This window comes from Chaetura pelagica, unplaced genomic scaffold, assembly GCF_000747805.2.
Source record: "Chaetura pelagica isolate M959 unplaced genomic scaffold, ChaPel_1.0 scaffold47, whole genome shotgun sequence".
Taxonomy (NCBI): domain Eukaryota; kingdom Metazoa; phylum Chordata; class Aves; order Apodiformes; family Apodidae; genus Chaetura; species Chaetura pelagica.
The window spans coordinates 4,198,781-4,215,049 of NW_009954140.1; the positions used below are offsets into that span (position 1 = coordinate 4,198,781).

A 16,269-nucleotide genomic window follows, 5' to 3' on the forward strand; every position below is an offset into this window, starting at 1 on the left:
CAGCAGGAAGCTAGATACCAGCTACACCAAAAAGAAAGGGGTTTCTGCTGCTCAGCCTAATGGAAATGTCAAGTATTTTGCATCCTATGGGTTCATATCTGACTCAGATAGAAGCACAAATTGAGTTCAGCCACAACCAAAAGGCTGCAAGTGCCAACAGGTCCCTTCGTGCATCATTTTCTTTAATCGAGGCTTCTTCAGTGGTCAGTGCTTAATTTATTTAAGAGATGTATTTGGGCAGGCTAGAGAGGAGTTTGGAGGTCAGATCTCCTTCTAAATGACTGTGAAGGGCTATTGTGCATGGGGAAGGGATGCAGAACATCCAAGCCCCTGTCCATGCACAAGGAGAAGCAGAGCAGGGAGGCACTCACTGCTCGGGGTGGCCTTGCACTTCTTGTGCTCTTTGCATGTGTTTTTATTCTTTGAGAAACAAACTGCTAAGTCAAATACACATTACATACCTGAGATCTTTTTTTTTTAGGTTTGTCTGAAAAAGAAGTTGAACCTGCAAGTTTTGTACTTTCTCAGGAAAAGAGTGATCAGTGAAGCAGGACTGCCTGGCTACCAGACAGAATTACAGTCTCTATGTGAATATATCTTTTTTTGCTGGGATAACAGCAGTACAAGAATTAAAAACTACTGCAGTGTTTCTAAGCAAAGGATTTCAAAATCAATTGCACTTCGAAGTATAATACACAACCAGAGGAAATAACAAGGTTCTCAGCTGGAATTGCCTAAAGGCAATTTTTATTAGTTGTCTTTTGGTAGTAATATGGCTTTAAAATAAATATTCATTTCATATAGAGGTTGACATATTTGATTGCTCTTTCTTTAATTTCTCCCACCAGTAAGTTCCCAGAGGGCCTCAGGAATCAATGTTGCTTCTTAAAAGCCCAAACACTTCCAAAATTTTATCCAGAGAAAATACTGGCCTTTACCTACAGAAAATGATAAGACATTTCAGCCTCAGCCCCTCTCTCCTTACCTTATGGAAAAGAGTATTTTAGCAAAAAAAGGGGGATATTTTTCAGAAAGTCATTAATTTAGAAAGGCTGCAAATGCAATGAAAACACTTTCTTCATTGACCCTACTGCAATGTCAGGAAAATGGAACTGTCAGTCTCTGCTGCTGCACAGTGAAGGGTTTCTTTTTCCTTCAACCCAAATCAAACACAGCCCGTGTGGATCACAGCTCAGTCCTGGTGAGGATGTGATCCAGCTGAAACACAGACAAGCCACGTGCCCCATTCATTCACCAACCCATGTGTCATGCAGTGAAACTGGTGCTGCTGCCATGGGGAGCTGTGCAAGGCAGGAACTGGGAATTGTAAATGGAAGGAAAGAACACTCACTTCAGGGAAGCAACTGCACGTGGGAGGCAGCAGATGAGTGTTAATAGACGTGCACTGGGATCAAGTCAGCAAGTTCTCAGTGTCGTGTTCTCAGTAGTTCCCTCCTCCTCATCCTCAGCTCCTCACATATTCCCCACTGGCTGCTGTGCTCCCCACCAGCCTTGGCAGCAGCTGCCAGGACCCCTACATCTGCCTGTGCAGATGTGGGGGTCTTTTACACCAACTAGGGGTGTGTTAACACGAGCTCCTGTCTCACTGCAGCGTGCAGAGCAGATCCACAGAGCAGGGAGGGGATGCATGAGCCTAGAAATGAAGCTCTGTATCCTCCTCCAGCTGTGATCTCTGCTGGCCAGGGAGGAGTGGAAAGTTGATGGGACCCTTTCCTTCCTTCTGCATCATTAATTTAAATTATTGCCTTTTTAATCTCCTTTTGCAGTCCAAATATCTCATTATTAACCTATCTATTACCAATGCATGGAGCCTACAGGAAAGATGGGGAGGGATTGTTTACAATGGCTTGTAGTGAGAGGACAAGGGGCAATGGATTAAAACTGGAGGAGAGGAGATTTAGGTCAGACATCAGGAAGAAATTTTTTAGTGTGAGGGTGGTGAGGCACTGGAACAGGTTGCCCACAGAAGCTGTGGCTGCCCCATCTGTGGCAATGTTGAAGGGCAGGTTGGATGGGGCAGCCTGGGCTGGTGGGAGGTGTCCCTGCCCATGCAGGAGGTGAGACTGGATGATCTTTAAGCTCCACTCCAACCCAAAACATTCCATGATTCTATATTTTCAGAGTCCTGCTTTTTCAGGTTTTGTGAATTTTACAGCTCAGGGAGAATTTCTCTCATCAAGCCAAACTGGCAGAGGAATGTTGATCACTTCTTTTCATTTTTTTTCCATTTTGTATCCAAGGAAGGCACAGTTAAGAGCAGGACACAGAGATTAATACCAGCTATTTGAAGGAATGTTTAGCTCCTTGCAGCTAGTAGCCAATTGGGATGCAAGGTTTATATCCTAGAGGCAAGAGAAAGTCTTTCGTGGACATAATCCCTGTGCCTACTGGAAGAGTTAAAACTCAGTTATTAAAGTAATTATATATTACTGGCACAAGAAAGAGTCAAAAGTACAGTTTCCCAACCTTTGTAGCACCTATAATCCTTCCCTAGTCCTGGCAAACACAAGGTTAGAGCTTCAGAATTATTTGCTACTTGATGGAGGAGAAGGGAATTTAAACTCTTATGAGATGCAGAATCAGTGCCCCAGCTGCTGCAGAGGGACTGGTGGGGGGCTCAGCACTGCCCCACAGGCACTGGGCTGTGCTGGCAGAACCCCTTCCCACTAATCCTCCTGACATCCATCTCCTTCTGGCTCTCTTGACTGGTCAAGGAATTACAAAGTACTAATCGATTTCACAGCTGCTTTACCACTGACCATAAATATTTCAGTTCAGCACATCAAGAAATAATCTTTACTAGATAACCACCTTCTGCCTGACACAAGGGGTCAAAAACCTGGGATCCTACCAGTTTAACCACTGCACATTTTTCAAATTGCAGAGGATTAAAAAAGGAATATTTATTCCTGTGCCTTATCCACCCAGGTAACAACAAATGCTAACCTTGCCAATCGTTCCTAAAGGAATGCAGGATTTTCTGATACACCAAAGTGTGCAAGTCCCCTTTGCTGAACATGCAGCACCAGATTCCCCTGCTTTTCTGTCTGGAGCTCACAGGTGTGAAGCCAGCTGAGGTGTCTCTGCATGGCCCTTCCAGCCCTTTCTCTCTGATCCCTGTCTGTGGTCACTTCATGTGCAGGCAGCTCCTTCAGCCCTCACTGTGGTCACATAATTTCCCAAACACTGATGGAAGAGCTAATTCTCTACATCTGAGTGCAACTCACAGGACTCCTCTGCTCTAGACACCTTCAACAGCTTCTTTAGATTTAGTTCATTCACCTCCACCCAAGCAGGGAACGCTGCTGTGCAGATGCATCCCCATTATATTCTGTTCTAAATGCCTGTATTTTAGCTCATGGCAAGATGCTGAAATGCTCCTGCAAGCAAAACACCAACCTTCCTTTGAAGTTTACCACAGATCTATTTAGCAATTTGTCAGTCACAATAATATCTTCAGAAGCAAAAGGAAATCAGCTAACTTGAAAAAAGAATCATAATAATAATAAAAAAATTGACTGTAAGATAACAGAATTTCCTCCCAGTTACTGAATGTTTGGGTAAAAGGTTTCTTTCTTTATAGGAAATTTCCAAATAAAGCAAAATAAATAATTCCAACACTGGCACATATTGAGCATTTTGGCACTGCAACATGTTCTTTGGTATTAACTGGCACAAGACTGTTGCCACAGAAAGGACACTATTTAATTTGTAATATTGGCTTCAATTATGTTTTGACAGGGGAAAACAAAATCCTGCTCTGGTTGGTCTGATATCCTGCTGCAAGGAACAGGCATGTGTGAAAAAACAAGGTTCTGTAATACACAATATTTCACTCTGAAAAGCATGAATTAGCAACTGGAAAAAACCCAAATTATTTTTCATTCCAATTTCACTGAGATGAGAAAATTCACCTTAGACACTAATTTACTTGTCCATGTATAAATCTCCCATATTCCAACAAACATTCAATTACAGCCAGCAATGTTCCAGCAGAGCTGCCTCGTGCCCAGCACTCACTGGAACTTGGAGTGTCTTGGAGCAGGATCAGCCTCTTGCACTGAATTTGCAGCCAAACAAATTAAGACTCTTGAGAGCTCAGCTTGCACAAATACCAGATTTTAATATTCATATATTTGAATCACTTCCACATCACCACGTGTTTGTTTTTAACGTTTTACACTTTAACTGTTGAAATACAAATCATCTCCAGACTCAAAATCTTCACTCTGAGCTCCTATTTATCACAGAACTTTAAAGCAGAACCATGTTTCTCATGACTGAACTTTAATTTTAGACCCACTGCAATTAGCTTAATGTTTGAATGTGATTTTCAGTGGCTTGAATGCAGCACAGGTATCATCACGTCACTGAAAACTCAATGGAAATTATGGATTTATTATCTCAGGTCCATTCAAGCTCTGATTGTTCAGCTTCGTTCAGGCTTTCAATGACTGGAGCTCTCCTAAGGTCAAGAGCAGTAACTCATGACACCACTGAACCACTTGTATGACATGACCTGCAAAAGACTAGAGGAGGTTTTGCAAGGAGGCCAGTGAAAAGCTTCAAGACCTCATGAGTACTTTCCCAGAAATCAGTGAGTGGTTTATGATTTCCTGGACATGCCAAACAATCCTTTAAATTGACACGTATTTTCTCAGCTGTGTGAACTTATGAAGAAATACATTAAAGAAGATATATTTGCTCACCTCATCAACAACCTCAACAACACCCATGAACTCTCTATGACTTCACAAATTGAAGCACAAAGTTTAAAATAATATTGCCAGGCTCCATATTTAAAATCACAAGGAGGTCATCCAGCTTTTTTAGCCGTTACTGATAACATTGCATTCATTTACCAAGTGACTCAATATACCTGCTGAAGTAGAAATGGCACCACCCACAGAGCACCCAGAGTGCCAGCTGTGGTGGGGTGAGATGTGTGCAGTGACAGTTTTCATTTCAGAGACTAAAAAGGTTCTTGAAATGGTAAATATTTACCTCTGGTGCAATGTAGTCTGGAGTGCCACAGAAGGTCCTGGTTGTTACTCCATCTAACATATGTTCTTTGCACATTCCAAAATCAGCAATTTTAATGTGTCCTTCTGAATCCAACATCACATTATCTAATTTCAGATCTCTATGAAGAATCACAGTAATTTAATGTTAATGTTTAGGACCAACTTATCTGCTTCTGAGTCTGGGTGAGGACTACGTGTAGCTCTTCAGGGATGGAGGGGATAGGGCTGTACATGCACAGTGGGTACAGTCCAGATGGAGCTGGACACCTCCCTGTAGACAACTAAGAATGACCACAAGCCCTGAAACTGGACAATTAACAAAGAGATGGATCTTTATGACCATGAGCACACTCACACTGAGACATCTGACCATGTACAACTACCAAACATCACCCAGGAAGGCACAAGATCATGTTTGATGCTCAGGTAAAGCAATGGCTTTGGGTTAAAAAGGAACTGAAACCTTAAAGAAACTGATCCTTTGGGGATTTTAAATTAGTTCAGAAATTGCTTCTGTCAGGTTATACTCACCTATAAATGATCCCTCTGTTATGGAGAAAGAATAACCCAATGGAGATCTCAGCTGCATAGAATCTGTATGAAAAAAAAACCCAACAGATTTTTTATTGCCCCACGATCTCCTTCTGCCAAAATATTTTGGAAATGCATCATGGTAAAGAATTACAGTATAATACCCTGTAAAATACATAATATATAGTGTGTGTATATACGTTAAAGTATAAAAATATGTAATAAAGTACAAAGACATATATTAAAGTATAAAAATACATAATACAGGCAAAGGACAGAAAAGACATCTGACTTCAGTTCAACTTTAACAGATGCATTTTGGGTATTTGCTGATACAATAATGCAGAATTTCAAGAACATAATGAAAATGTCTCCTAGACCAAAAAAAAATACCAATGGTGCAGCTGGAGCACAGCACTTTACTGCTCTGATCTGACTCTTCTGCAAAGGTCATTATCGCTAATCACATATCAATGCTGAATTCAGGATGCAGCTCAATCTACACTGCAACTCATATGGCATGAAATAATTTGCAGAAATGCTATTCCTTTCTCCAGGCTGTTAATGGATTCATTATGGAAAGCTAATTACAATGATTACCATATAAAACATAATTGCTGAATGCAGTTAAAGGATATATAATACTGATGGGTGCTGAGGAACTGTGCAAATTATGTGCAAGAGGATTATTGAAAGATTAATTTTTAGGCTAGCACAAGGGAAAGGGAAGCTTGGCTCTGGGACACTGGATGGGGGTGTTTGTGAACACAAGGGCTGGAAGGTGCTCCATGTGTGTGAGCTGTCCCAAAACACCAGTTGGCAATGGGTGTTGGCTGGGAGTCAAGGATGACCTGATACCATGTAGCTTCTACTCAGCGAGTTGCTGAAAGTTTGTCCTGTATCTCGAATGTTTATCTTTAGAAGGCCTTTCATTTACAGAAGCCCTGATTACTTAAATTGAAATGAGAAATTATTTTAGCTGAATTCTTAAAACAGTTGGTCACACTTGATTTTTAAGTTTCATTGGTAAATTATTTATGAAACATAAGTGAGATGTTGTAAGCATGACTAAACCAGTCCTGATGGATCTATTCACATTGAATATGCTCCAGATCAGTGTCAGTTGCTCATTGATGTGTCAGATGTAGAGTCACCTAAAAGGGATCATCTATAGAAACAACTTCAAATCATTTATTAACTCCTCACAAACAAAACTTCTACAAAAAACAGGATCACAGAAAACCTTACAAACCATACACTGAATTTATCTTGTATAAACTATAATTTACCTTGCAGTGCTGAGACTGTTTGTATTGCCTTTCCCTGTAACATGAATTCAGACTGAAATCTTCTGCTCCCTTTTTTTTTTGTTTTCAATATATTAGCTTTTAAGAACAACCCCAGAATACCAAGTAACAGCTTTAATTTCCTGTTGCCTTGTTTAAATTCTTGTCACTCTTAGAGCAGGCTTTGCATGCCTTTGGTTGTGCTGTATTTTTGAATAAAAAGGCACAGCTACCTTTGGTCTGTGTGTGCAAACAACCTCTTTAACATAAACTTCAGCTTTTGGGCCTTGGAAAGCCTAATAAAAAAAGTCCAGCCCAGACTTTATACTGAACCTGGGAAGAAGAAGAAACCTAGTTCTCTTACAGTGCAAAATGAAGATGATGACATGATTGAAATACATAAACATGAACACTCACACTGCTTGTGGCTCCTTAAATTTTCCTACTTGCTGAATGTGATACATGAGGTCGCCCCCATTCACATATTCCATAACAAAATACAGACGGTCCTAGGATCAAGTATGAAAGACACACATAAATACATGAGAGAAAATATTAGATAAGCATTGATGAGCAAAAATTTCACTTATACATAATTTTAAAGCTTTAAAATTTATTAGGTGTGGTTGTACATTCTGGCAAAATGGGTAAATAAGGAAATGGAATGTAAAACCTGTAAGGGTAAATGACTGATGAGATATGTCTAGATTTGCCAGTTTTAGTGATGTTATTTTATATATTATTTGTCTACAATGGTTGCCAGAATTATTTACAGGTAGTCCTGTCTGAAAAATCTGTCTAAAAATATATGTAAAAAAAAAAATAAAGATGGTTGAAAATTCTTGCTTTGAGGCCTTTTAATCCTTCCCAAGAAGTTTTCCTTCAGAAGATGGGAGGCATGAAAAATATTTTTGAATTATTATTAAAAAGAGGTACATACTTCAGCTAGAGGAAGATGGCAGTAAAGTACTTTGGAGGGAGCTTTTTGCCTACTAATGAAATTATAGAAATAATTAGAGGGAGATAGAAGAGTATTTCTCACAAGGACCTTTCTTATCTTATTACCGCAACCTTCACATTTTAAGCAGAGGCAGGAAAATACCTCAGAAAGCAGGAATTACCAAGTTCCCAGACTCATGTTTTATTGTCATTAATTATGTTGCATTCAGGTCATTTTTTGCTCAGAAATTTGTAGACATTAAAGAGAGTTTGAAAATGCCTGTAACAACACAGACAATTGAGCTGGTGAGGGGATGACGTGGCTTGTTTGTGGAATATTAGGATGTTCTTATTTCAAACTGCCTGTTGTTTGTTGGTTTGTTTTTAGATTAAAAAGCATCAAGAGTGTAACAGTAAAATAAATGTCCACTTCACGTATTTATAACGAAGGAATTAAGAAAACTCAAAGCTTTCTTCTGTGTCAGGGGAGTCAGAAAACAAAATGAAATCCACCAACATTGACTCACGACTAATCAACTCATCATATAACAACGGTCATTAAGACTTTGCAAGTACTATCCTCAGATCCTTAAAAGTATTTAGGAACCTTTGGGAATCTGGGCTTAAGGCTCTGACTTAGCAAAGCACACATTATTACATTTATGAATTGTCACACTGGTCTGCTTGAATTACTGATGAAGAAAAATCTTAAAACCTAGGTTTTCTATTTAAAATGTAAGTGGTAATTACATGTGGTATCTCTTTCTTCACTGTTTTCTATACACAGAAGCTATGATATATAGGTTGGATGATAACAAATGTTATTGAGCTGATAAAATGATCACAGAGTGGGGAAAACATCAGGCTGGCAAGAAAGAGAGAGCTCACTTACAACTGTTTGGAAACAGGAGTGAAGCTGTGTCAGGAATGGTGGTTTATCTTGCAACGCCAGGACTCGTTTCTCCACCATGGTACATTCAACATCATCATCCTGGATCACCACGTCTTTCTTCAGGATTTTGATTGCATAGAGCTCCTCTGTCCCCTTCCTGTCTGCCAGCATCACCTGCACAAACAGAACCCACAGAGTGAAAATCCTCCTCCCTGCCAAGGCGAGAAAGGTGACTCATGTTCCCAAAGATTTGTATAGATGGCAACCCAGCTCCTCCTTTTATTGGTATAGACTAACTTGATCAAAACTCCAAAAATATCCCCATTACTCACCCACAGCAAGGAGCTGTACCCATCATCTCAGACAAAGCCTGTGCCAATCCCCTTTGGTTCAGCACAGGCACATTGCCAAAGGCCTGATAAAATGTTAAGTCCCAGGGGACTTCTTCAGTAAAGGGCACTTCATCACAGAAGTGGTTGTTCAAACAGCCAGAAAAATAGCAGCCCTTCCCTTCAGCTAACAGATTTCAAGGCTGTCTATATTTACCACTCCTGGTTTTTTCCCCAATATTCAGCCTTACCAGTGGTGGTGACTTCCAGAACTGGCAGAGTGACTTCAGTAGTAAAGCTAGAAAAGCAGACTTAATTTCCTTGAAACTGCCAAGAAGGGAGGATCTACACGTCACCAACTGCTTCTTACACCCTGCTCAAGAGTCTGAGAGGGTTTTTGTCTTTTTGTTTTGTCCAAAAAGTTGCCAGTCGTGACTGAAATCTGCTAGTTCCTAGGAAATCACCCTACTGCATGTCACAAAATCCTCCCTCAAAAATGCACATCCTTCTGACTCTGGATTTTGCTTCCTAGAGAACTATTCATTCATTGTTCCTCAATGAAAAAAGGGAAAAAAAAAAGAGAGAAAAAAAAAAAAAAAAAGAAAAAAAAAAAAAAAAGAAAAAAAAAAAAAAAAGAAAAAAAAAAAAAAAAGAAAAAAAAAAAAAAAAGAAAAAAAAAAAAAAAAGAAAAAAAAAAAAAAAAGAAAAAAAAAAAAAAAAGAAGAAAAAAGAATGTGAGTGGAACAGCTCCCAAGAATTCCTACCTTCCCAAAGCTCCCCTTTCCAAGAACCATGAGAAAGTTGAAATCTGTCAGCTTCACCCTGTCCAGATTGTTGGATGGCACACTTGAGGTCCTGTCTTCTGTTGGAGTAATGACTTTGTTACCAGCTGGCCCAAGTTTGGCTTTCTGAAGAACACACACACACACAAAAACAGGACAGTAAGAAGAGCAGCCTGTTTCCTGGGCAGAATGGATCTCTGGGTGAAGGTTAGAGTTGGAGGTGGCCATATCTGAGTGGCATTCCCAGGAGAAAGGCTGCATAGCAAAGTTTCACAGACACAATTTTGAAGACTCATTCCAGCAATACCTTTGAGATTATTGAGGGAATTAAAGTGGAAAACTGTGTCCAATTATAACCAGATAAAAGCAGATATACTTATCTGGTTAGAAGAGCAAAACCAAAGCAAAAATCAAAAGCAAACATACCACTCATTTTCATGACAAAGCAGGTTTATCTAGTGCTTTTATTTTAAAATACAAAAAATGCTTTTCAAAAATATCATGCTAGAATCTCCACAGAGTATTTCAGGATATCAAGTCTCTTCAATACATTCTCTTTTAAAATGTCACCCTTAAGGTCACTGCATAGCAAGAGTTAGGAAATCTTTGACATGCATGAAGCAAAATAACGTATGTTAAAAAAACCAAACACACACCACAAGACACGGGAATTAAGGCAGATGGATGTGGCCACTTTCAAACCAGCAATGCAATCAACTTTGATTTTCAATCAAGTGTTGATCTGGAAAAGGGAAGAAGGGAAATATCACAGACAAAGGCTTTGCCTTGGCAAGACAGTCTGGTTTGCAGATGGTTGCAACAGTCTCAGTATTTCATCCGAGACACCATGTCATTGCTCAAGTAAGTTGCATTTCAAATCTCCAAGTTAATAGAAGAGAAAAAAGACTCACCAAAAGATAATGCAGGCTACAACATAATACTTCCTCTCAAAATCATCCCACATACCAGTGGAAGCAAATCCAAGAAGGTTTAGTTCCCCCATCTATCTAGTGTGTTGCTCTGACAAATAACCTCTAATCAGCTTGATGCACTTTGTGCCATTAACATGTGTGGGACATTTAAGGGTAAATACTTTCCTCACTGCATTGCAAAAGGATAGTATTTGTGTATTATCACTGTTTTACAGATAAAGAAAATTATAGAAATAAAACTGTATTCAAATTCACACAATAAATCACCCTCAAAGCCTGGCCCAGCATATACCTTTGGCAGCCTCACTGGAAACTGGAAGATACAAACTTTCTCCTCCCCAAACAAGTTTAAAACCAGAAGACTGAAAGGGGATGACTGGATTCACAGACTCTAGCCATCTGCTACTGCAGGCAGCAATGGGCAGTAATCCCCTGATAAAATGACCACTCTTCACTTGAAAAGCATATTCAGATTGGATGCCTCTTCCTGTAACTCAATAAAAGCAGAAAGTCTTACACCCTGCCACAGGGATATGGATTTAGGCAGTTTTGATCCTTCCTCTATTTAATTGCAAATACAGCTTAATCTCCAGAATGTCTTTCCCCACTATTATTACTTGCTTGTATGAAAGCAGCACGTGGAGAGGCCAGTCAGGATCATGGGCTGAGAAGATGTTCAGGAAGAGCCAGTCCTGGGTGTCAGCATAAGCCCCTGATTCTGCAGGGGATGGTGCCCTGGCAGATCCTGCTGCTGGGACAAAGCCAGAGTCTGGAATGGAGCCCTTTGTTGGGACAAAGCTCCTTTCAAGGCCACAATACAAGACTGAGCCATAAGCAAAACAAGTGAAAAAGAGAAATCCTAAGAGCCTTTATTTGTACAGATGAAGATCTGGTTTAAAGGAGCAGCTTTGCTGGCCTTGTCTTTGTGATTCTCTCATGTATGTGATCTCAGATAAAAGATCCTGTTCTTCTGAGACAAGAAGCAACTTCAATATCCACCTTTTCACCAAGTAAGGCAGATCCAAATCAGGCACTGAATGGAAACAGGATGGGCTTTATGTCTCAGATGTTAACCCCAGTGGGGAGGCTGTTGGTAGCTGTTTGAAAAATCTATCACTGGAAACAACAAATCAAGTTTTGTTCCAAGGCAGTTTGTTTCTCTGGGGACAAACCTGCCATGCAGTGTCTTCTGCAGGGCTGCAATCCCAGGCTCAGGGGGTGAGCAGGAATTTTTCCAGAAGAAAAGGAGTGACACAGGTTCTTCAGCAGGCTCCTGTGCCCTCTGCTAGCTCCCACAGCTGGAAGCACCACCCAATCCCATGTAGGAGAGAACTGTCAGGAGCTGAAGGCAGCATCATAAGAGAACTTTAGGGAACCAAGTCAAGGCCTCTGTGCACCCTCACAAGAAAGTGCTTCCATCCCAGCAGCTAGAGACATGCTCCTCCACCTCCATTTTTTATCTTTTTTCAATTGGATGTTATTCTCAATTTGATAGTTTCTTTCTTCAGATGATAGATTTTTCAGGAGAACATCAGGTGCCTCCAGCTCGGTCATGCAGGCAGGAGCTCCTCAGGCTGTGCTTGGCCACCAGTGCCCTGTGCACAACCAGCCTGATGCCAGGTGAGCACACAGGCCCCTGTGGAACAGCCTAATGAGCTTATTGAATCCTCATGGGCTTATCAAAGGTCCATATTTCCCTTCTCTTTGGCCCACTGGCCATTGGCTCATGAGCCAAACCCAGGTTTTTCCCACTTAGCACCTGAAATCCTTCTACTGCTTTTTGGGTTAAGGTCCCAGTGAAAATACAGTGGGAATCCCAATGCTGACAAACGTGCTGGGAGGCAAAGAAAAGGAAAGAATAATAATCCAAACTAAAACATTTCACAATGATGCATTAAGAGCTTCCCAAAACACTACTGCACCATGTTTCAGTTATGACTGAGCCTCAGGCATATCACTTTGTCTTTTTTTTAATACTATTAAAAATAAATATCTCCAGATCTACTGGAACAAAATTAGACTACAGGCAAGAAACCAAATCAGATAAACATGGTCAGCCCATTAGAGATGCTACCTGTGCCACCAAGTTTCTGATGGGACAGTAAGACATCTTTATGAAATGAACCCTGAGAGACCTAGTACTTATTACCTGTCTTCCAGAATTAGCTGCTGTGTACGTTCCATGTTATTCAATTCATCCTGAAGTACAAACCTAAATCAAAACACCTCTTATGGAAATTTCCAAACTCAGCAGAAACATCACAGCTCATCACTAATAACTGACGTTGATGGATTTAAGGAGCTTTTAACCTTGTGCTTTTATTAACCCAGAATATGGGGTAAGATGAAATTGTTTCAGAAACTCAACTCCTAATTTCTAGTTATGACTGAAGGATTAGGAAAATGTCTTCAAGTACCAGAATTACTTTACAATAAACTACAGAAAATCTACAAATGGAATGAATGTTGTGTCTTATTGCCAGCAACACCTCAACACGTGGGACACTGTTTTTTCACATGAAGAACAATTTCTATATTTCAGGCAGGGAACTGCAAACAGAACTACTCTTAAAATACAATAAAGGAGAGAAGCACAATAAAAATAAATATACTAGCGAAAACATTACTGATGCATTTTAATTTGCATAAATGAAATGTAAAAGCACACACCGTGACTTTCACCGTTGCCTCTGCATCCAGGACTGCCCATGAGGAACAGCTTTACTGTTTATTAGGAGGGAAGAGAATCTGTTTGAGGCTTATGCTCTGTTAAGGCCAACTTAAGCACTAAAAATAGGACAGAAACTGGAAAGAAGTAATTTCTAGAGCTCCTGGGAATGAAGAGACCCAGGGCTCTCTCACACAGCTAAACTGTGTTTAAGGAGAACAATTTCTGGTTTCTTTTTTATGGATATTAAAACTTGGTGAAGTTGAAGATGGCTTTCCAGGCACTGGATTCATTTTCAACTTACACTCAGACTGCTTTGCTTAATATCTTCGATAAAAACACAATCTTGTTACATCAAAGCCAGGTTGCAGCAAACCAACCAGGAAAAGAGTTTGTTAAAGATAAATTAGTCTGCATAGATAGCAGAAGAGTTAATCTGAAAGAAAACAAGACATGCACATCATCTTACTTCCTCTGCTTTGGACGCACCTTATCTCGGCCAGCTCTTCTACCCTGAAACCACAGGTGAGACATATTTTATATATTCAGTCCCAATGTCTTTCTTCACTGAGTGTTACAGAAGGCAGTGTGTTACACCAGAGAGTCTCTTGGAATTTGCTATGTGCATTTTCAAAAAGATATCCCAGGTTTTGCAGTAAAAATGCTTTCAATTTCTTTTTCATGTAAGTGGCACAACTGGTCTTTTAATTGGGTATGGAAAAAAAAGTCTTCTCCAAACCTTAATGAGGAGTGTGAAGTGAAGAAGAATCCATTATTGCACTACATTTTCAATGGCAGCTAATGAGGAGTGTGAAGTGAAGAAGAAAATGAAATTATATTGGGAATACTAATCCATTATTGCACTACATTTTCAATGGCAGTAAATGTTCTCATTGAGTTCAAAATGTTCTCTTACTGTGAAGACAATCTAACAGGACAAACAAAAGCAATCTGAACACTGAATCTTCTGTCCTCCAGTTATTATCGACAGTCTAGAAGCTGAAGAATTACAGAGCGAAAATATGGAATCAGTCATTTTCCCTGTTAGTCAAGAATTAAAGTTTGTGAAAACTTAAAAAAAAACCAAAAAAGCCACACGAGTCTCATTCCTGCCCTCAGTCTCCTCAGGACAGGGCTGTGTGTCCTGGTGTCAGTGCTGTCACACCTTGTCTCGCTCACCTGCCCTCAGCTCATTCTCTTCTGCTGCTGTTTGCAGCACTTTGAGCCTTGATCCCCACAGGAAAAGTGAACGCTGGGTTCCAAAACTGCCCAAACTTGCAGCCACACCCTGCTGCACAGCTTCAGAAGGGAGAAACCCACATCTTTTCCCACGCAAAGGTACCCAAGCCCCCCAAAGGCCCCGCTGACTGGAGGATGCATTTTGCGGCCGCGGCGGCAGCGCGGGGAGCAGGGCCAGGGCTGCCCGGCAGGGAGAGGTGCTGCTGCCACATTTGCAAGGGAGAAAAGTGATAAAGGAAAAATTATTTCACAAGGCTGAATTGCCATCACACCTGGGGAGGGATGTGCACACCCAGCACAGGCAGCTCCTGCCTGGAAACGGTGCGTGTGTCGCCATCCCTCACGGATGGGCTCCACTGACACCTACCGGGAAAAGGAATTGGGAGTTTTGTTCCCGGCACTGGAGCCTTCTGGAGACTCACAGCTCTGCTTCCCATGGCACACCAGCCTCCTCTTCCCGTGTATAGCAGATTCCACCTCCCACCCACTGCTTTCCCAGCCAGTCACATTCAGCCGTGGGTCACAATGCCGGAGGTGACTGGGAGCAGCACTGGCTTCAGTCTCCATCACAAAAACATCCCTGTTTTGGTGGCATGAGGGTCAGCAGCCTATGGGCTGACTGAGCAGGCTTCCTGCTCACAGCTCGCTAGAGATCCGTGGAGGGGGAATGTCCTCTTGCCAAGATTCCCTCTGCAAAACCTTAACAAATCTCCTGCTTCTCACACTGCAACAAGTTCTCACCAGCTCTTTGCTAGATCTCAACACGCTTCAAATGCCACGGGTGATGGAACCTGCCACCTCACCCCAGCCTGGTTTGTTCCCAGTGCTTCTGCTCCTAATTCTTAAGTCAACCCAAAGCCACAGCAGAGCTGCAGGTAACACTCTGCATCACTTAAAGAAAGCCAAATGGGTGGTGAGAAGCAAGGAAAGGAACTGGCTGAACAGTAACATCCCAGTTTCATTATCAGAGCCCAGGAGGCTTTGGCTGCACGTGTGGAATTAATGCTCATTGATGGCTCTTGCTGCCCAGACTCTACACATCAGACCTCAAACCATAGATGTCACTGACAGAGCTGGCAAAACTACTACTAAGGCTGTAAAAAGAAGAAACTGAGATAATTATCCAAGTCTCAAGGAAGGACAAAAAGCCCTCTTAGGGTTTCCAGTCATGAAAGCTCAGTGGGGATTTTGATCAACAGGTTGAGCCATTAGCCAGCCTTGAATAAAGTAAATAAAACAAATAAATTTCAAGTCAAAATCTGGAGGAAAAAAATCTTCCAGTCACTGAGATGCTCTCCATCATTGTGGCAGCTTGTTTCTTACATTATTGCATTTCCAACTCCATGTAATTATAGATGCTAGGAAGGACTATCAATTTCCTAAGTTTATACACCTTAATTATCAGGGTGCCGAGAATGTGAAATGAGAAAAGACCATTTCTACATCCCAGCAAGACCTAATGCTTCACCAGACTGAGTTTTAAGCTTAATACCATCACCTAATGCAAGCTTATAATTCATTAGTGGAGAGCTTTGTAGTCATGGAAACAACACAGAAAGAGAAAGTTAGAGCCTCAGCTCTGGATGGTTTAGCAGCCCAGCAGCTCCAACTGCAGAGGGGGCAGCA

At 41.0% G+C, this 16,269-nt stretch overlaps 1 protein-coding gene across 1 annotated transcript in view; it reads right to left on the bottom strand.

Annotated features, from left to right (window-relative positions):
* PRKCA (protein kinase C, alpha) overlaps window positions 1-16,269 on the bottom strand; it is a 110,260-nt gene that overhangs the window by 6,391 nt on the left and 87,600 nt on the right. The window contains exons 9-13 of the mRNA XM_010002793.1: window positions 9,787-9,930; window positions 8,694-8,867; window positions 7,280-7,371; window positions 5,577-5,639; window positions 5,026-5,164 (exon numbers count right to left, since the gene is read on the bottom strand). Coding sequence (XP_010001095.1) covers window positions 5,026-5,164; window positions 5,577-5,639; window positions 7,280-7,371; window positions 8,694-8,867; window positions 9,787-9,930 — 612 coding nt within the window. The remainder of the gene's footprint in view (window positions 1-5,025; window positions 5,165-5,576; window positions 5,640-7,279; window positions 7,372-8,693; window positions 8,868-9,786; window positions 9,931-16,269) is intronic.